Here is a 19,240-nt window from a genome sequence, read left to right on the forward strand (position 1 = left end):
TTTCCCTAGGTGGGGAGGACAGATGAGGTGGGCTACTGAAGGACCTGGGACCTGAGGGGAGAAGGGCTGAAGGGGAAGTCACTCTGCGTGAGGACTGGAGGACTAGGGACAAGTTGTGTTTACAGCCTTTGCTCTCCTGTCCCAAACACAGCCTGCTTTACAAAGCTGTCCAGAGGCTCAGCTCCAGAGTCTGGAGATCTGAGTAGTGCCATTCTGACTTCCAAGCTTACAATGAACCCTTGGCAAAGTCACTTTCCTTTCTGGTTCTTATTTTCTCATCTGGAAAATGAAAGGGTCGGATCTGATGAGCTCTCCAGTGCCTTCCAGCTCTGGCTGTGCGTGTGGTTGGCTCCGCTGCTGAGCAGGCCAGTGCGACTGTAGCCCTGGGGCGTGCAGGGCCAGAGTTAGCACTGGCTTCCTTCTCGCACCTCCCTTGCCCAGGCCCTGTGGTCTCGCTGATGACAGGGGTCTTTTTCTAACTTGCCACATTCTCGCCCCAGGTATAATTTAGCACCATGCATGAACAGCAGATTTGGGTTCCAGATCAGCCCTGCCATAAACTAGCGTGTGACCTTCAGTAAATTTCCTTCTCTGAACCTTAGTTGCCTTCACCTGCAACACCAGAGCCAGGGCTGGACTAAATGATTGGATCTGCTGAGGTTGATGGCTTCAGGCTCTTCCAAGTGTCAGGTCCCTGTTATTCCAGGAACTAGGGGGAGCCCCACCCTGCAGCTGACCCCCAGAATGAGAAGTCATCCACTTGATAGTGAAAGTGAAGCTCTGAAACGAACTTAGAACCCCCTGCCCCACTCTCCTCTGGCTCTGCCATGAAGCACCTCTCGGGATATCCCCACTGATATCATCAGTGAGACGCTTTCACCTCCCTTGTCTGTAAGAATCTCTCTCCATGCTTACCTTTGCAGTGGGTAAAAGAGATAGGCAGGGCTGAGTTTAATCACTTTAAGGTTGGGCTGGCAAAGCCCTAAACAGTAGTGTCCTGCCCGAGGTCACACAGCAAAGAAGAGAACCCAGGTGGCCACAACTCAGCCCAGTCCAGAGCCCTCGCTCCCCAAGCGCACACACACTGCCCCCTCTGCCAGGTCCTGGCCTTCTCTGTACACCTCACTTCCCCAGCCCTGGGCCACAGGCAGCCGTAGGACAGCTGGAAAGCAGAAACCACCCTCTGAGGACCACACCTCAGAGAAGAGCAGGATCTCCCAGGTGGTTTTGCTGTGAGGCTCCGGGCAGAAGAGAGGCAGGCCTGAAAGCTGATCTCCAAGAAGGCGTGGCTTCAGGATGATGGCGAATAAAAACTCGGAGAGCCAGCACCGTCAGGAGACCAGCAGGAGGCACGAGGAGCCATTCAACGATCCATTCAGAAGCGGTGAGCTCGCTGAGGCAGCAAGAGCCCGGGGAGGGCCTGGGGGCTCTAGCTAAGGGTCCTGCAGGCCCAGATGGGGCAGGTGGAGGGAGGCGGAGGTTTGTGCTCCAGATGGTGGAAGAGATTCCTGGGGAGAATCACTGCAATGGGCTGACACGCGAGTCACACTGGGACAGCTGCTCACACTCACACCCATCCAGAGAAGACGGGTACACACATACATGCACATACACATACACCCAAAGGCACACCCAAGGGAAAGACAGCCCCTCGAGGCATGCCTCACCCCAGACAGACCAGCCTAGCCTGGCTCATTCACCCAGAGGCATGCAGCATGTAAAGAACTCCTCCCCCACACCTGCACACCCACCTAGAAACATCTACCCACCCTCTGTGTTTCAGATGCCCATGGCGTCCCCCCAAACCCTACTCCTCTGCCTGCTGCTCCTGGCGGTCACTGAAGGCCAGAGTCGACAGGCCGCCATCCCAGGCTGCTACTTGCACCGTAAGTGACTCTGGGAGCAGAGAGCTGGGTGGAAGCAAAGAGTGGATGGATTGGACCAAGGCGGGGCAGGCAGCACCCTTGAGGGACCCAGTGAGGCTCAGGCGGCAGGCGCTGGGCAAACCTTCGCCAAGGCACCATTTACCACTCCCCTGTCTCCTAGCCTTCAACGTGACAGTGCGAAGTGACCGCCAAGGCACCTGCCAGGGCTCCCATGTGGCACAGGCCTGTGTGGGCCACTGCGAGTCCAGCGCCTTCCCTTCCCGGTACTCCGTGCTGGTGGCCAGTGGTTATCGACATAACATCACCTCTGTGTCTCAGTGCTGTACCATCAGCGGCCTGAGGAAGGTGAGGGGGCTGAGCTTGGCGGTGGCTCGTTGGGGTTGCGGAGACAGAGGAGGCAGGGATCTAAGATGGCCTAAGAAAGGAGCCTGGACAGACACCCACCTCTCCTACAGGTGAAGGTGCAGCTGCATTGTGGGGGGAACCGGAAGGAGGAGCTGGAGATCTTCACGGCCAGGGCCTGCCAGTGTGACATGTGTCGCCTCTCGCGCTACTAGCCCATCCTTCTCCCCTTCCCCTCCCCCTGGTCACAGGGTTTAGAGTTGGAGTATATCCTACATATCCTGAACCTCACTAAGGATAACAGGTCCAACCCTCTGAGAAGAGGGGGTTTCTGCCTCTTCCCCACCTCTGCCTGGCTTCCGAACCAGTCCTTCATCAGTTCACCTCCCCCTTGTCCCTACCCCTAAATAAAGCAAGCAGATCGTGAGTTTCTCTCTTTATTAAATCTACCCCCAGCCATGGAAAGGGAAACAGACCACAGTTACTGTGACCACCCCCCTTGTCCCAGGACACAGGGAATCTTCTTTCTGCCTGTGCCCTTACCCCTCCCCCTGCCCAATAAATAAAAAGGGGACAAGGACGTACAGGGCCAGGGAGGAGAGGGGAGGAGGGTGCCCCAGGCCCAGGATAACGTCTGTGTTGCAGGGGAGCTGGGGGAGAATAAATAGACCATGGATCCCATGGTGGGGTGAGGAAGGACCTCGCGCTGGCACAAGGTGGGGCAGGCGAAGGGCTGCGTCCCCTTGCCCTAGGCTGGGAACGGGGGGTGGGAACCCGCCTGCAGTCTGGAGCCCAGCTTTGTGGGGCAGGGCAGTCCCCGATGGCCGCTTCCTGATCAAGCGCACCCTGGTCCAGTCCTGCCAGGAGGGCCTGAGAGTTCTGTTGCCAGGACCACCATCTCTCCTCCTCTCCCCCCAGAGGAAACTGCCCACGCTGGGCCAGGCAGGGAGCCCTCCGAGCCCCCACTGGCAAGGCCAGGAGCAGGTGTGTATCTCTCTGGGCCCCTGGGCAGGAGGGAGGGTGAAGGGACTGATAGCTCTGGGTTTAGCTCCTCCCCTTCTGGGGATCTTTAGCTCTGACCTCCACCGGTGACCTGGGGTGTAAGCCGCTGGAGCGGGGCCTCTTTGGCCCCCTGGGTCCCCTGTAACCGGCGTAGCCGTAGCTCCTCCAGGCCTTGCCACAGCTCTTGACGTTCCCGGGCCTTCTGCTGCTCCCTGGGGAGAGAGGGAGAGGCAGTCCCCTTCCTGGAGCTCCAACTGCAATCTAACTCCCTCACCACCACCCCACCTGCAAAGAGACTCAGTAGGAATCTTCCACTTGGGGAGAAAACACCGAGGAGAGACGGGTCCCAGCCCATGGTCATGGAGTAGATGGATCAGCCTGGCCCTGAGAGGCCCTGCCTGAGGGGCTGTTGTTATGCTGTTTAGTTGCTAAGTCATGTCCAACTCTTTTGCAACCCCATGGACTGTAGCCCACCAGGCTTCCCTAGCCATGGGATTTTCCAGGCAAGAATACTGGAGTGGGTAGCTATTTCCTTCTCTAGGGGATCTATCTGACCCAGGGATCAAACCTGCATCTCCTGCATTGGCAGGCAGATTCTTTACCACTGAGCCACCAGTAACCTCCATACTAGGAGGAAGTACTTGGGAGGATAATTGGAGGATTCAATGGAAAGCTGGGCACAGATGGCCCAGCACGTGACAAGACCTTAGGGAGAGACTTTAAACACTGACCAGATGGGATATGGGTTGTCCTTTTAGGTTCCCTCCAACCCTTAGGAGCTGGTCCTTTTCCTGCTTTTCTCCCCTCTCCCTCCATGCCCAGCCTCTCAGCACTCACTGCTGCTTTTCCAGCTTGTAGGAGGCTGTGAGCTCATCAAACAGCTTCCCATTCATCTCCATGAAGGTCTTGAGCACATTGTAGATCAGAGACACAATGGTTCTTGGCAGGGACAAGGACGAGGTGAGAGATGAGAGCAATTTCAGTTGGGTCCCACCTCCCACTCCAGCATTCTGCCTATCTCTGTGTCCCCAAAACAGCCTGCAGCCCTGAACACCACAAGCACTACCCTTCTTCCCCTTTCACCACCCCTCTGCCACCTTCAGATGCCTTCCCTGATCCTCTCCAGCTAGGAGTAACCCCAGTTCTGGACTGGCTGGCCCTGCCCCAGCCTCTGTGGGTCAGGTCAAAGCCTGGGCACTCACTGATTCCAGTGCTCCTTGGAGACTTGGTAGAGGGTCCCAAACACAGCAGGCAGCACAGTGTGGCAATTGTCCTCAATGAGGCTCAGGATATACTCATTGTTCCAGAAATACAGAGCCCGCTCTGCAACCTGGGGCAGCAAGATGGCAGAGTAAGTGCCTCAGTGGCTTCCCTGCAGGTGCCCGTCCTGGAATCAGACCCAGCCCCAAACCCAGGGCACGCTGTCCTCCTTACAGCCCATCTTCAGGGTTCATCTGACCAACGTGGTGAGGTGCAAAGAACATTGGATTTGGAGCCCAGCGCTCAAAGGTGAATCCTGGCTCCACTACACAGTGGCCACGTGACTTTGGGAAAGGCAATTTACTCCTCAGCCTCGGTTTTCAAATCTGTAAATTGTGGCTAATAATAGCTACCTCCATACGGCTGTTATAAGAATTATATGAGGTATTTAGTAAACTGAAGTGCCAGAGTCACTGTGAGAAAAATTGACAACCACCAGGTTGCTGCTGCTGCTGCTAAGTCGCTTCAGTCGTGTCCGACTCTGTGCAACCCCAGAGACGGCAGCCCACCAGGCTCCCCCATCCCTGGGATTCTCCAGGCAAGAACACTGGAGTGGGTTGCCATTTCCTTCTCCAATGCATGAAAGTGAAAAGTGAAAGTGAAGTTGCTCAGTTGTGTCCTACTCTTAGCGACCCCATGGACGACAGCAGCCTACCAGGCGGCTCTGTCCGTGGGATTTTCCGGCAAGAGTACCGGAGTGGGGTGCCAGTGCCTTCTCCGGCCACCAGGTTACGGCTTATAAAAATGAAAGTCTGCATACACATGTAGGAGAACACTGGTTACATCCAGCCTGGATGGAATGGGGAAGCCTTGCTGGTTTCTGGGAGGCTAATGAAATTTAAGGCCACTAAGAAAGGGGGAAAGTGATGACAACCATCCATCCCATTCAGGGACGTCTGGTAAACATCCATTTCAGTTTACCAGATGTGTTTGTGCTACCATCTCTTCAGTTCTCCTCTCCACCCAGTTGGCCCATTCTACAGACAAGGAAGCTTAATCCAACTCAGAGTGATGAAGTGATTTGCGAGGTCTCCTGACCCTGAGTCCAGCATCTCCACATTATCAGACCCAGGAAGGTCCAGAGGAGAAACTGAGGGCAGAGGAAGCTGTGTGAGGTCAACCTGCCAACCTTCCAGTCCATGCCCTGGCTCTCACCCCACCTGTCCCGACCTGTACCTGGAAGTGGGGACTGGACACACAGCGGGCCACCTGCTTGAAAAGGGGCTCCTGGATCTTCACGAACTGTGAGGGCTCGATAACATCCAGAATCTCCTCCATCTCCCCCAGAAACATCACCTGGGGTGGGGGCAGGGACACAGGGGCGACGGTTCCCATCTCCCCCGACATACACCCAACTGCCTTCCGGAAGCCAAGCCTTCCCAGCCTCCCTGCAGTGGACACCAGAGCCCTTCTTCATACCTCTTTCTGGGTACAGGTTTTTGGCCAGTATTTGAGCAGCCCCCGGATCACCTGTGGGAGTTGAGGCAGAAAGGAGTCAGGCCTGCCAGGGTTGGCCCCCAGGGTGCCCTGCCAGGACACCAGGTTGCCTCCCCCACCAGAGGTACTTGAGGGCTTCCCTGGTGGCTCAGTGGTAAAGAATCCACCTGCAACGCAGGAGACGCACAAGACGTGGGTTTAATCCCTGGGTTGGGAAGATCCTCTGGAGGAGGGCACGACAACCCACTCCAGTATTCTTGCCTGGAGAATCCCAAGGACAGAGGAGCCTGGCAGGCTACAGTCTATAGGGCCACAAAGAGTCGGACGAGACTGAAGCAATTTAGCGCACACACCAGAGGTACTCACATGCTCTGTCAGGGTTGCATCCTTCTCCAGGAACTGTACCACACAGTATGCCAGCTGCAAGGGAGCGGGGGTAGGGTGGTGGAGGGGTAGGCAGAGAGAAAGAGGACAGGGGTCAGAGGGGACTGGGACAGGGCACCAGATATTTGCTCATTTACTCTTCGCTCATTCACCAAGCATTAACTGACCACCTAGGACATACCAGGCACCGTGTTTGATGTGTAGGGACACAATAATGACCCTACAGGGGAAATATTCAGCAAACCAATCCTTATAAATTTTATAAAAGGTTCCATAACCACAATTTGTACCATAATCTATGGGAATATAGAAAGAGGAGAGCTTAATCCTGCCCAGAGCAGGTTAAGAGGGAGGGGGCTGGGAAGCCTTCAGAGAGCTGATGACTAAGATCAGCCTGAAAGGATCGTGGGGATTCTCTAAGGTAGATGGAAGAGAATTAGTCAAGAAAAAGGTGAGAGAGGATCCCATGAGTTCATGCTTTAGAGTGCCTGGAGTCAGAGTGTCAGGCTAACCCTGCCAGTCCGGTGGCTGCCCTGACCCTCAGGACCTCTCCACCATGGCAGGGCCAGGCCTGGGCCTTACCTGGGCATGAAAGACAGACAGCGACTTGACAGAGTGCAGGGGAATCAGGACTCGAACCAGGAACTGCTTGTGCTCAGTCTTCAGGGGCAGTGCAAAGCCATTGATGATGCTGAGGAGGGGACAGAAGAGATGAAGAGGGTTGGGATGACTGGGCCTCCGTCCTTCCTCCCAGAATCCTCCAGATGCTCCAGCTGAGGCCCCGAGAGAGTCACCTTCCTAAGATCTCCAGCAGCTCAGCAACTCCATTGAAGTGCTCGAATTCATAGATGAACCTTTGAGAGGAAGAGAAGGATGCCCAAGAGTTCAAGGCAATCGGAGCAGACCCGACCCTCCTCTCAACCACCCTGCCTACCCACCCCAGCCCTGCACGTTAACCCAGCTCTCTCCCAACCCAGAGGCTGTGCTCTCTTCCCCAAACACCAAACCAGGCCCACTGAGATCCACACCCACTTCTACATCACCCTCTCAGCCCGGCCACCACTGCCACTCTGGGTCCCAGCTCAAACCTCTCTTCTGTGAAGCACCGTCTGCCAGACCCTAACTCTCATTACCTGGTCCCCATCCAGTCCACAGGCACTCAGCCTGAGTCCTTCACTCTTCATGCCAGTCAACCGAAAGAATGACAGTGTCTATTCTGGGCTACGTGTTTCTCAAAACTATCCCAAGAGGTAGAGCTTATTAGATCCATCACACAGATGAAGAAATCAGGGCTCAGCAGCTCAGTCAAACTTGCCCTAAAGTTAATAAGCAAAGGATCTAATACCCTGAGCTCCTGGAGGACAGGGATCATTCCTCACCTATTTCCAATAAGAGCTAAGGTTTCACAGTTCTAGCCTTCGTCCAGGAGTTACAGTGATTGAAGGCATTGCCTCCCTTCATCTTGACAACTGTCTCTGTGTTAGTATACTTATCATTCTCATTCTAGAGACGAGGAGGCTAGGACAGAGCTTAAATATTTTGCCCAAATTCACCCAAATATTTGAACCAAACTCAAACACAGGCCATCGAGCTCAAGAGCCAGTCTCAACTATAAGGCCATATGGGCCCCTGATGCCAAGTAGGCATTGGTGCTCAATACATATATACAGAAAGAATCCCTTTCTTTGGGTCCTATGGCCTGGTACGACAAAGATCAAAAGATTTAGATCCTAGGCCCCCTGAACTGACCTAGTCCCTGCAAACCATTTCATCTCTCAGCCTCTATTTTTCATCTGTAAAACAGAAATAAATACCCTTTCTCTGTTGATCTCACAGGGTTTGTATAAGGCAGTACTACTGGCAGCAGTACATGCTGCCAAGAAAAAACTCAATAAACCATAGTTCTACAGGGTCTCCTAGCCCAGAAGCCTTTGCCTCTGTCTCCTTCTTCCCACAGCTCTCCCCGCTCCCTCCCTAGGTTTCAGCAGGGCGGGCAGCAGGCACCCACCGGAGGAAGATATGGCTGCACTGTTTGCGGATGTAGGCCCGGAGCCCCAGGAACTTGCCGTAGACCCGGTGCAAGATGGTCTTGAGGTACTCACGCTCCCGGGGGTCCTCGCTGTCAAACAGCTCCAGGAGCTGTGGGCGCCGGGATCAGGGGTTAGGAAAGAGACCAAGCCAGGCTACTTCCATCCTATCCCCACGCCCCCACAGAGAGCCTGCCCCTGCCCCATGACACCACCCGGCCTGGGTTCCCCATTTCACCATCAAGACAAACTTTTGATCCACATATCTCTTGGCCACAGAGGGCTGGAAGTCTGGGCTCTCCAAGAAACGCAGGAAAAACTCATATACCAGCTGGAGGAGGGGACAGACGACACAGTGAGTTCAGGAACTGCCTTCCCCTTCATCCTGCCCTGTGGCCCTCAGCCAACAGTCCAGGATCTCAGGAGACCCTCTACCCCCTCCTCGTGTCTCTTCTGAAACTCATATCCCTGTCTTCCCCAGCCCACCTACCTGAAGATGTGGCCAGGAAGGCTCAAGGTTGGGCTCATCCTCTTCGGGGTCAAACTCAGGGTTCTCACTGGGCGGCAGCGTCCGAAAGATATTCACTGAGATCTGAGGGGCAGGTCAGGGTTCTTTAAGGAAGAACCCCCTGAGGCAGAAGCTAGGACATCCCTCATCCAGAGTCTAACAGGCCTCAGCACCTGCCTCAGCAAGCAGTTCCCTCCTTTGTAATCACTGCCTGAACATCTAGTTCATGGAAGACCTGGGCTTGGGGTTGGGGACTGAGGGGCAGATGAGACACATCCCCACCCTCTATCAGGTGCAGGCCAGCAGGGGACAAGATGGAAAATGGTAAGGTCTACGGACCTTCTAAGCAGCAAAAGCGAGATTTCTAGTTTGAGTACTGAGAGAGTCTTCATGGAAGAAGCAGCAGATGAGCTAGGCCATGGCACAAGGAACGTGTGGAATGCACACCAGGCCTCAGGAGAGCGTAAGCAAAAGGGCAGGGTGGGACAAGCCCAGGAGGCACTGAGGGACCTACACTGGCAGAGTGCTGGGCAGGAGTGCGGCTGGGAGACGGGTCAGGCAGGAAGACATGGGCCCTAAGGCCAGGCCAGAGTATGGGTTTATTCTCTGCCCAGGAGCTCCGCGGGCAGGCAGTAGGGTTCCCATGCGCACCAAGGTGCTCACCATGCGGATGATGTCTGGGTAGACAGGCTCAATGAGGACCCCCCGGGTGCTCCCCACGCACTCCACCAGCTCATTGAGTGCCGCCCGCTTCACCTCCTTCCCCTTCAGGTCAGCCACACAGTCCAAGAAGTCAAACATCACCCCACACTGGGCCAGCTTCCGGCTCAGCAGCTCGTGCAGCTCAGAGGCTGGCACATCTGGGGAGGGAGGAGGGGTCTGAGCCTGGGCCCCAGCTGCTGCAGCTCTGGGCAGGGGCAGGCCTTCCTAATCCCTAGGGCAGGCTCCTCTGCCCCCATGCCCCATGCTTCTAGGCCTTCTCCCACTCCTTGCAGAAAGTAAACCACTTCTGTCCCACCCTCCATTCTTGTGAGGTAAAGGAGCTTCATCTCTTCATCCTAACTGAGGCCCAGAGAACACGGCGGCCTGACTGGAAAGCATGGTTACAGACCCTGGACGCCTGGGCCTTCCACAGGTGCCCCCAGCAGCCACGGCCTCCCTCTCCTAGGTAGCACTCTGTTCTAAGAGCCAGAAGTGGGGAGAAGAGCCAGGACTAGGAGTCTCCCGGGTGCCCTCTGCCTCAGCTAGTGGGGCCCTGTACCCAGAGGTGGGGGACAACACTGTGATTGCAGGGAGCCATGCTGAGCACCTGCTCCAGGACCCTGGCAGCAGCCAGGCTGCTAGTGGCTTCCTGGAACCCAGGCTGTAGGCCCCGCCCTTAGCCCTGGTCTGCCCCCCAGGGTGGCACCACCTCCAGATGCCCCACCTCCAAGGATGACAGGCCAGTCAGGCCATGCGTCAGCACAGAGGGCGAGAGGGCTGGGGGGTGGGGGTCAGCTCAGGTGGTGGAGTCCCTTGCTTGGAAGGGGCCATCCAGACTCCGTCGGATCACAGCTGCCAGCTGCTTCTCACTCCCCCACCCCCAAGGCTCGCTGGCCCACTCCAGGACTCAGGTCCCCTCGAGGCCAGCAGCCGGGCTCACCTTTGAGCAGGGGCAGTGGAGTGAGTTCTTGCTGGTTGCTCTGATAGCGGAACTGAGAGGAGCTGTGGGACCGCCGGGGCCGGGCCCTGCGGAGGGAACGGCGGGAGAAGCCGTCCACCTTGTCGGGTGGGGGCACAGGGGACAGCCCCGGGGAAGAGGGGCTGGTGGGGGTGCTCGCTGGGGGTAGCTTCGTCTCCATAGCGGCTAGGCGGTGGGTCGAGCCTTCAGAGCCCCTGAGGTTCCCTCTGGGGCTGCACGATGCTGAGTGAGGCTGGGTTGACTAACTTGGGCCCATCCTGTGCGCTGCGGGAGGTGGGGGGGATGGGGTGGGCACAACCACAGTCCTGGGCCCCCCCCAGGACCTTTGGCAACTGCCCAGTCCTGGGGGGCAAGCACGGTAGAGAGGAGGATGGCTCAGGTTTCAGGTCCTTCCTGAGGGTCCGAAGAGTCCAGCTAGGATTCCCAGCCTGGCTCTTTTGAAAAAGAAGTCAGGGCAGAGAGGTCGGCAAGAAAGAGACAGAGAGCCTGTCAGTTCTTTCAGGACAGCCTGTGGGGCTGCCGCTGACAGCCCGTCTTCCTGCCCTTCGACCCTGGCCCAGACCCTAAACGAGGTGCAGGTGCCTCCCTTGTCCCAGACATAAAGGCCCCAGGCTCTAAAACAACCCCCTCAAAATAGGGCCTCTCCCCCAAGCCAGACCCTATCTAGAATGGGGACCTTGGCCCTCATCCCTGGCCCCTAACAGAATGGGGACCCTGTTCCTGCTCCACTAATCAGGGTCACCAGGGACTCTTCCAAGAATGGGGGCCCTATCCCCATGCCACCCCCCTCCTACAACCCGGCGCCCTCCCCAACCTCAGTTTCTCCTTCCTCACCCCCAAATCTCATCTGCCTCCCAATGGGGGGACACTCACTTCTCAGATGCCCAGACTTAGGTCACGGGCCCTCCAGGGGCTGCCTATGGGGAGGGCAGCAGCTGCTCAGGGCTCCTTCGCAGCGGTTCGGTTCGGGGCGCTGGCGCTGGGTGGCGGCGCTCCTGGGTTCTCTCTCCGGCTCCGGGGGGGCCGGAGCATGCCCCCAACTCAGCCCCAAGTCGGGGCGCGGGCGCCCGGCGGGCTCCGGGCTGGCCGGGGCAGCGCGCAGACCTCTCAAGTCGGGGGATCTGACCCGCGCGGCACCGCGGGAGCCCCGGGTCTGTGCGCACCGGCACCCGCCGCCCAGCTTCTCACGATGACATCAAGTCACCTCCCCCAGTCGGCCCGCACATCCCCGCGGGTTTGCGGGGCGGGGGAGGGGGGCTGCGTCAGGAAGTTCCCGCCGGGGGCAGCTGGGAGATGTAGTCCCTGCACCAATTAAAGCGGCTGCCTGACCGAAGAGGTAATCCCTGCGGGCACCAGGGGACAAGACTGAGCAGAGTGGGACGGGGTCCAACTGGGGCTGGGCTCCTGGGCTCTGGAAGGGAGAGTGCACACGGCGAGAGGACGACTCAGGAGTCTGCACCAGGAAGCTGGGGGCGATGCCAGGACTCTGGCAGCAAAGAGGCCCAATCCTCTGTCACACCCAAAGATTTGCCCTGCTCCATCTGCGCCCCAGGCATTCCACCCACAAGGGAACGCCACTCTCACTCCAGAATGGCTGGACACTTTAAAACACCAGTAGAAAATGGCACTGGACTGGTTAATAGTCTGCGGTGAGTCAGTGCCTGCTGGGAGGGGTGTGGTGCCCCCAAGGCTGCTGGGAAATGAAGTCCTTCCTCAGCCTGCAGTCCCCCTCCCCTCCCTTGCTGTCTAAGGTGACATCATGGTCTGGATTTAAAGGGCCAGCCTAGGAGTGGCAAAGCATCAGAGCTGGAGGTGCTCCCTGGTGCTGCCACACCACCCCAGCAAGCTAGCCTCTCTGGATGGAACTCCCAGCCTCTCTGGGACCTAAGATGTGCTCTTGGGGTCTCTTGTTCAAAACCCTGCTGCAGGGACTCCAAGGCACAGGTGGAATTCCAAGAGTTTGGCATTCCTGCCAAAAGTTCCTGGTTTGAAGTCCTGGGCCCCTTTCCTAGCACCCTGGACCCCAACGCCCTTCATTCTCCTGGACTCCATCCCCTACCCTATACTGCGAAATCTCCACCCAGAAGTTCTGCCCAAATGAACAACTGGTCCATGGAGCACCAGGAGTGGGCAATGGAACCTGGCGATGAAGTCAGAGAGGGGCTGGGGTCCTTTACAGAATCTTCCTCACCCTGTCCTAGGCCTTGTTGGCCACTCTGCTGCCTTGGAACCACCCAGCTACCTTACCTGCTGCAGAGGGAGCCTGGGTGCCCAAAGGGTGCCCAAAGGGTGCCCACCTACCGGAGCAATGAAAAGCAAAGGCTGCAGTTTAGCCAGGCTGAGATCCAGAGCAGAATCCTTTGCTTGGTAGGCCTGTCCGTCTGGCCCTTGTGACCTCATCTGTCAAATGGAAGCCCATACTCTCCTCCTTGCCCACCTTCCAGGCTTAGGAGATGAAGCTTCCCCAACACCCCTACAGAAAAAGCTTGGGGAGGGGAGGCCCACCAAACCTTCTACAACCAGATGAGGACCCTGAGGAGTGGAGAGGAGAAGTGCTTTGCCCAAGGTTACATATCCTGCCATCAAAATCCAGGACCACGGCCCAGGCTCCCACCTCCCAGGCTAAGTCAGGAGCACACCAGCTCCAGACCCCCAGCCCAGGTCCCGGGCCCAGTGCTCTGGACTCTGAGGGTCTCCAGGCCAGAGTGGCCATGGAAGGTTGGTGCTTTGTACAACCCTCAGATTGAGGACTGGGGCACTGAGGAGTAGAAGACACACATAAGATTTCCTGCAAGAAATAGCCTTTGAACTGCATTTCAAAATAGATACAATGTTACATGGCTGTTGGAGAGTTGAAAAAGACTTTTAAAATAATTTTTAAATATTTATTTTCGGTTGTCCTGGGTCTTCCTTGCTGTGCAGGCTTTTCTTTAGTTGTCGCAAGTAGGGAATACTCTCTATTAATAGTTTAAGTGCAAGGGCTTCTTATTGTGGTGGCTTCTCCTGTTGCGGAGCACGGACTCTAGAGCAAGGGCTTCAGTAGTTGTGGCACATGGGCTCAGCAGTTGTGGCTCCCAGGCTCTAGAGCACAGGCTCAATAGTTGTGGTGCACAGGGCTTAGTCGCTCCAAGGCATGTGGAATCTTCCTAAATCAGGGATTGAACTGATATCTCCTGCATTGGCAGGAAGTTTCTTTAGCACTGAGCCACCAGGGAAGCCTGAAAATTATTTTTAAAATCATGTTTACTGAGATATTATTAACACACCACAAAATTCACTCATTTTGGTGTTGCTGTTTAATGAGTATAGAATATCGGTTTTGCAAGATGAAAGGTTCAGGAGATTAGTTGTACACGATGGTGTATCACTCACCTAGAGCCAGACATCTTGGAGTGTGAAATCAACTGGGCCTTAGGAAGCATTACTATGAACAAAGCTAGTGGAGGTGATGGACTTCCAGCTGAGCTATTTCAAATCCTAAAAGATGATGCTTTGAAGTGCTGCACTCAATATGTCAGCAGATTTGGAAAACTCAGCAGTGGCCACAGGACTCCAATTCCCAAAAAGGGCAATGCCAAAGAATGTTCACACTACTGCACAATTGTGCTCATTTTACAGGCCAGCAAGGTAATGCTCAAAATCCTTCAAGTTGGGCTTCAACAGCGTGTGAACTGAGACCTTCCAGATGTTCAAGGTGGCTTTAGAAAAGGCAGAGGAACCAGAGATCAAATTGCCAACATCCGTTGGATCATAGAAAAAGCAAGAGAATTCCAGAAAAACATCTGCTTCATTGACTACACTGAAGTCTTTGTGTGGAACAAACTATAGGAAATTCTTAAAGAGATGGAAATACCAGACCACCTTACCTGCCTCTTGAGAAAACTGTATGCAGGTCAAGAAGCAACAGTTAGAACCAGACATGGAACAACAGACTTAGTTCAAAATTGGGGAAAGGGTACGTCAAGGCTCTATGTTGTCACCCTGCTTATTTAACTTACATGCGGAGTACATCAGGCGAAATGCTGGGCTGGAAGAAGTTCAAGCTGGAATCAAAATTGCCAGGAAAAATATCAATAACCTCAGATATTCAGATGCTACTGCTTCTGCTGTTAAGTCGTGTCCGACTCTGTGCGACCCCATAGATGGCAGCCCACCAGGTTCCCCCGTCCCTGGGATTCTCCAGGCAAGAACACTGGAGTAGGGTGTCATTTCCTTCTCCAATGCATGAAAGTGAAAAGTGAAAGGAAAGTCACCCAGTCGTGCCCAACTCTTAGCGACCCCATGGACTGCAGCTGACCAGGCTCCTCCATCCATGGGATTTTTCAGGCAAGAGTACTGGAGTGGGGTGCCATTGCCTTCTCCGGATATTCAGATGACACCAACCTAATGGCAGAAAGCAAAGAGGAACTTAAGAGTCTCTTGATAAAGGTGAAAGAGGAGACTTAAGAAGCTGGCTTAAAAGTCCACATTCAGAAAACTAAGATCATGACATCCAGTCCTATCACTTCGTGGAAAATAGATGGAGAAACAATGGAAACCCTGAGCGACTGAACTGAACTGACACACTCCAGTTATTCTTGCCTGGAGAATTCCATGGACAGAGGAGCCTGATGGGCTACAGTTATGGCTGTGCTGGGTTTTTGTTACTGCCCATGGGCTTTCTCTGGTTGTGGCCAGTGGGGGCTACTCTGCACTGTGGTGCACAGGCTTCTCATTGCGGTGGCTTCTCTTGTTGTGGAGCACGGGTTCTAGATGCTCGGGCTTCAGTAGTTGGCAGTGCACGGGCTCAGTAACTGGGGTGCACTGGCTTAGTTGCTCTGCGGCATGTGGGATCTTCCCAGAACAGGGATCCAACCTGAGAAATGGAGTATTTCCTGCCATGTCAGTCAGCAAGGATGTCACAGTCATCAGGATTCCCAGTCTCCAAATGTGAATTCCTGAGCCCTAAGGGCACTCAGGAAAGAGAAAAATACCTGAGACATAACGGCCATCAGATTGCAGCCACCCCCCACACTGAGCACTGAGGAACTCAGGAAGTGAAAAGCACAAGATACTGGCCCCAGATAGCTGAGGTGCACAGGAAAGGGATGATTTCAGTGAGGCCAGACTCTTGCATCTCCCCATACAGAGAAAAGCACTTAACTCCTTAACTTGGGAACTCTGGTCTTCTCTAATTCACAAAAATACTTCTGATGTCCAGACTATCTGCCCTTTGTTGCAAACTTCTGTTTAACCTGATTCCCCACCCAACCTCCTCAAAACAGCTCTCTCAGGGTCACCTGAAATGCTGTCTCCCAGATAAAACATGACTCGCAATTTTTGTTGTTGTCTAATCTCTAAATCGTGTCCAAATCTTAGTGACCCCATGGACTGCAGCATGCCAGGCTTCTCTGTCCATCACTCTCTCTGAGTCTGCTCAAACTCATGTCCATTGAGTCAGTGATGCCATCCAGCCATCTCACCCTCTGTCGATTCCTTCTCCTTTTGCCTTCAATCTTTCCCAGCATCAGTGTCTTTTCCAATGAGTTGGGTCTTCACATCAAGTGGCCAAAGTATTGGTGCTTCAGCTTCAGCACCAATCCTTCCAATGAATATTCAGGGTTGATGTCCTTTAGGATTTACTGATTTGATCTCCTTGCTGTCCAGGGGAGAACCTCGATTTTTAGGTTCTGGCTATTTTTCAAGTCAACAAACCCCTGTCCTCTGCATTGGCAGGCAGATTCTTAGCCACTGGACCACCAGTGAAGCCCTGTTATTTTTATTATTAATTTAATAAACACTTGATGAACACAGCTCTGCTCCTGGCCTAACATGGGGGTCAGGCAGACCTCTTAATTCATTCCACAAGCATCTTCTGAGCAGCATCTTATTAGCTGGCCTCCTAGAATGGGGCCTGCCTTGTGTTTCTAACAATTCTCTCAGAGGCTGTTCTTCAGACTCTTCAGGTACTGAACTGTCTAACCCAAGCCCAGGTTAAAGGGATTAAAACAGGCTTACCAATAGGAGCAGTGACTTGCCTGAGGCCACACAGAGCTGGAATTGTAATCCAGATCCCCGAACTTTCGGCTTCAGGCCAACTTTTGGTTTTAGATTCAGTAGAGTTCATCTCTCTTGTAAGGCTAAAATGGGATTACAATTACCTGTGAGTATCTCTTAAGTCATCATGATGTAAGGGATCTTGTGTGACCAAACCGGTAAGGCAAGAGTGGGCAAGTTTTTCTGTAAAGGGCCAGAAAATAAATATTTTAGGCTTTGCAGGGCTCTGTCTCAAGTACTCAACTCTGTGTAACAAGAAAGCAGTCCCAAGGAGTTTCCTGCTAGTCCAATGGTTAAGAATCCACCTTGCAATGCAGGGGACACAGGTTCGATCCCTGGTCAGGGAACTAAGATCCCACATGCTGAGGAGCAACTAAGCTTGCACTGCAACTAGAGAATCCGTGGGCTGCATGACACAAGGAGAATCCCACGTGCTGCAGCTATGCAGCCAAATTAATTCGTTAAAATTTTTAAAAGAAAGCAGCCCTAGAGTACATAATCAAATGGGCATAGATATCTTCCACTAAAACTTTATTTGTGGACACATGTGAATTTCATACGCTATTTAGGTCATGAAATCTTATTCTTCTTTTGGTTATTTCCAACTATTCTAATATGTAAAAACCATTCTTGGTTCAAGGGCTGTACAAAATAATAAACCCCAGCTCAAGGGCGTTAGAATCCATTCTTTATTGGATTTTAGGATTAGAGATATTAAAAGTTATTATTATTATCATAGGGAGAGAGGCTGGAGGCCTGACCAAGTACAAAGAGGAGGGAAGATCCGTTAATCTCCTCTCAAGCATTCCAGGTGAGACCTTCTTCATTATGGGCTCATCAGATCAGATCAGATCAGTCGCTCAGTCATGTCCGACTCTTTGCAAACCCATGAATCGCAGCACGCCAGGCCTCCCTGTCCATCACCAACTCCCGGAGTTCACTCAGACTCACGTCCATCGAGTCAGTGATGCCATCCAGCCATCTCATCCTCTGTCGTCCCCTTCTCCTCCTGCCCCCAATCCCTCCCAGCATCACAGTCTTTCCCAATGAGTCAACTCTTCACATGAGGTGGCCAAAGTACTGGAGTTTCAGCTTTAGCATCATTCCTTCCAAAGAAATCCCAGGGCTGATCTCCTTCAGAATGGACTGGTTGGATCTCCTTGCAGTCCAAGGGACTCTCAAGAGTCTTCTCCAACACCACAGTTTAAAAGCATCAATTCTTTGGCACTCAGCCTTCTTCACAGTCCAACTCTCACATCCATACATGACCACAGGAAAAACCATAGCCTTGACTAGACAGACCTTTGCTGGCAAAGTAATGTCTCTGCTTTTGAATATGCTATCTAGGTTGGTCATAACTTTCCTTCCAAAGAGTAAGCATCTTTTAATTTCATGGCTGCAGTCACCATCTGCAGTGATTTTGGAGCCCAAAAAAATAAAGTCTGACACTGTTTCCACTGTTTCCCCATCTATTTCCCATGAAGTGATGGGACCGGATGCCATGATCTTCGTTTTCTGAATGTTGAGCTTTAAGCCAACTTTTTCACTCTCCACTTTCACTTTCATCAAGAGGCTTTTTAGTTCCTCTTCACTTTCTGCCATAAGGGTGGTGTCATCTGCATATCTGAGGTTATTGATATTTCTCCCGGCAATCTTGATTCCAGCTTGTGTTTCTTCCAGCCCAGCGTTTCTCATGATGTACTCTGCATATAAGTTAAATAAACAGGGTGACAATATACAGCCTTGACGTACTCCTTTTCCTATTTGGAACCAGTCTGTTGTTTCATGTCCAGTTCTAACTGTTGCTTCCTGACCTGTATACAAATTTCTCAAGAGGCAGATCAGGTGGTCTGGTATTCCCATCTCTTTCAGAATTTTCTACAGTTTATTGTGATCCACACAGTCAAAGGCTTTGGCATAGTCAATAAAGCAGAAATAGATGTTTTTCTGGAACTCTCTTGCTTTTTCCATGATCCAGCGGATGTTGACAATTTGATCTCTGGTTCCTCTGCCTTTTCTAAAACCAGCTTGAACATCAGGAAGTTCATGGTTCACATATTGCTGAAGCCTGGCTTGGAGAATTTTGAGCATTACTTTACTAGCATGTGAGATGAGTGCAATTGTGCAGTAGTTGGAGCATTCTTTGGCATTGCCTTTCTTTGGGATTGGAATGAAAACTGACCTTTTCCAGTCCTGTGGCCACTGCTGAGTTTTCCAAATTTGCTGGCATATTGAGTGCAGCACTTTCACAGCATCATCTTTCAGGATTTGGAATAGCTCCACTGGAATTCCATCACCTCCACTAGCTTTGTTCGTAGTGATGCTTTCTAAGGCCTACTTGACTTCACATTCCAGGATGTCTGGCTCTAGGTCAGTGATCACACCATCGTGATTATATGGGCTCATAGCAAGCTTTATAAATGTTTCCTTTTCTATAAAACGGTTACAATAGTCTCTACATTAGAGGGTTGCTGTGAGGGTTGAATGAGATAGAGAAAGGTTAAGCGTTTTGCAAAATGCAAATCACTTCAGTTCAGTTGCTCAGTCGTACCTTACTCTCTGCGACCCCATGGACTGCAGCACACCAGGCTTCCCTGTCCGTCACCAACTCCCAGAGCTTGTTCAAATGCATGTCCATCAAGCTGGTGATGCCATTCAACCATCTCATCTTCTGTAG

General features: G+C 53.2%; 2 protein-coding genes across 4 annotated transcripts; one reads left to right on the forward strand and one right to left on the reverse strand.

The window, feature by feature from the left end:
* The first annotated feature begins 1,247 nt into the window (after nucleotides 1-1,247).
* GPHA2 (glycoprotein hormone subunit alpha 2) lies at nucleotides 1,248-2,640 on the forward strand. Its single transcript, XM_055580875.1, has 4 exons — nucleotides 1,248-1,384; nucleotides 1,784-1,886; nucleotides 2,047-2,231; nucleotides 2,342-2,640. The coding sequence occupies exons 2-4, from the start codon at nucleotides 1,784-1,786 to the stop codon at nucleotides 2,441-2,443; spliced, it is 390 nt and encodes a 129-aa protein (XP_055436850.1). The 5' UTR covers nucleotides 1,248-1,384; the 3' UTR covers nucleotides 2,444-2,640.
* A 12-nt stretch (nucleotides 2,641-2,652) lies between these two features.
* On the reverse strand, nucleotides 2,653-11,776 carry PPP2R5B (protein phosphatase 2 regulatory subunit B'beta). Of its 3 annotated transcripts, XM_055580873.1 has the most exons (15): nucleotides 11,401-11,775; nucleotides 10,851-10,961; nucleotides 10,489-10,574; nucleotides 9,510-9,706; nucleotides 8,829-8,930; nucleotides 8,577-8,669; nucleotides 8,320-8,450; nucleotides 7,106-7,165; nucleotides 6,894-7,002; nucleotides 6,294-6,347; nucleotides 5,910-5,960; nucleotides 5,667-5,786; nucleotides 4,433-4,560; nucleotides 4,068-4,169; nucleotides 2,653-3,442 (listed from the first exon to the last, which is right to left on the reverse strand). In XM_055580873.1, the coding sequence occupies exons 4-15, from the start codon at nucleotides 9,645-9,647 to the stop codon at nucleotides 3,298-3,300; spliced, it is 1,233 nt and encodes a 410-aa protein (XP_055436848.1). In that variant the 5' UTR covers nucleotides 9,648-9,706; nucleotides 10,489-10,574; nucleotides 10,851-10,961; nucleotides 11,401-11,775; the 3' UTR covers nucleotides 2,653-3,297. The 3 variants fall into 3 exon arrangements, with proteins under 3 accessions (XP_055436848.1, XP_055436847.1, XP_055436849.1); XM_055580872.1 differs by having other exon boundaries at nucleotides 10,489-10,961; nucleotides 11,401-11,776; XM_055580874.1 differs by lacking the exon at nucleotides 10,851-10,961.
* Nucleotides 11,777-19,240: the final 7,464 nt, after the last annotated feature.

Source organism: Bubalus kerabau, chromosome 5 (assembly GCF_029407905.1).
Source record: "Bubalus kerabau isolate K-KA32 ecotype Philippines breed swamp buffalo chromosome 5, PCC_UOA_SB_1v2, whole genome shotgun sequence".
Taxonomy (NCBI): domain Eukaryota; kingdom Metazoa; phylum Chordata; class Mammalia; order Artiodactyla; family Bovidae; genus Bubalus; species Bubalus kerabau.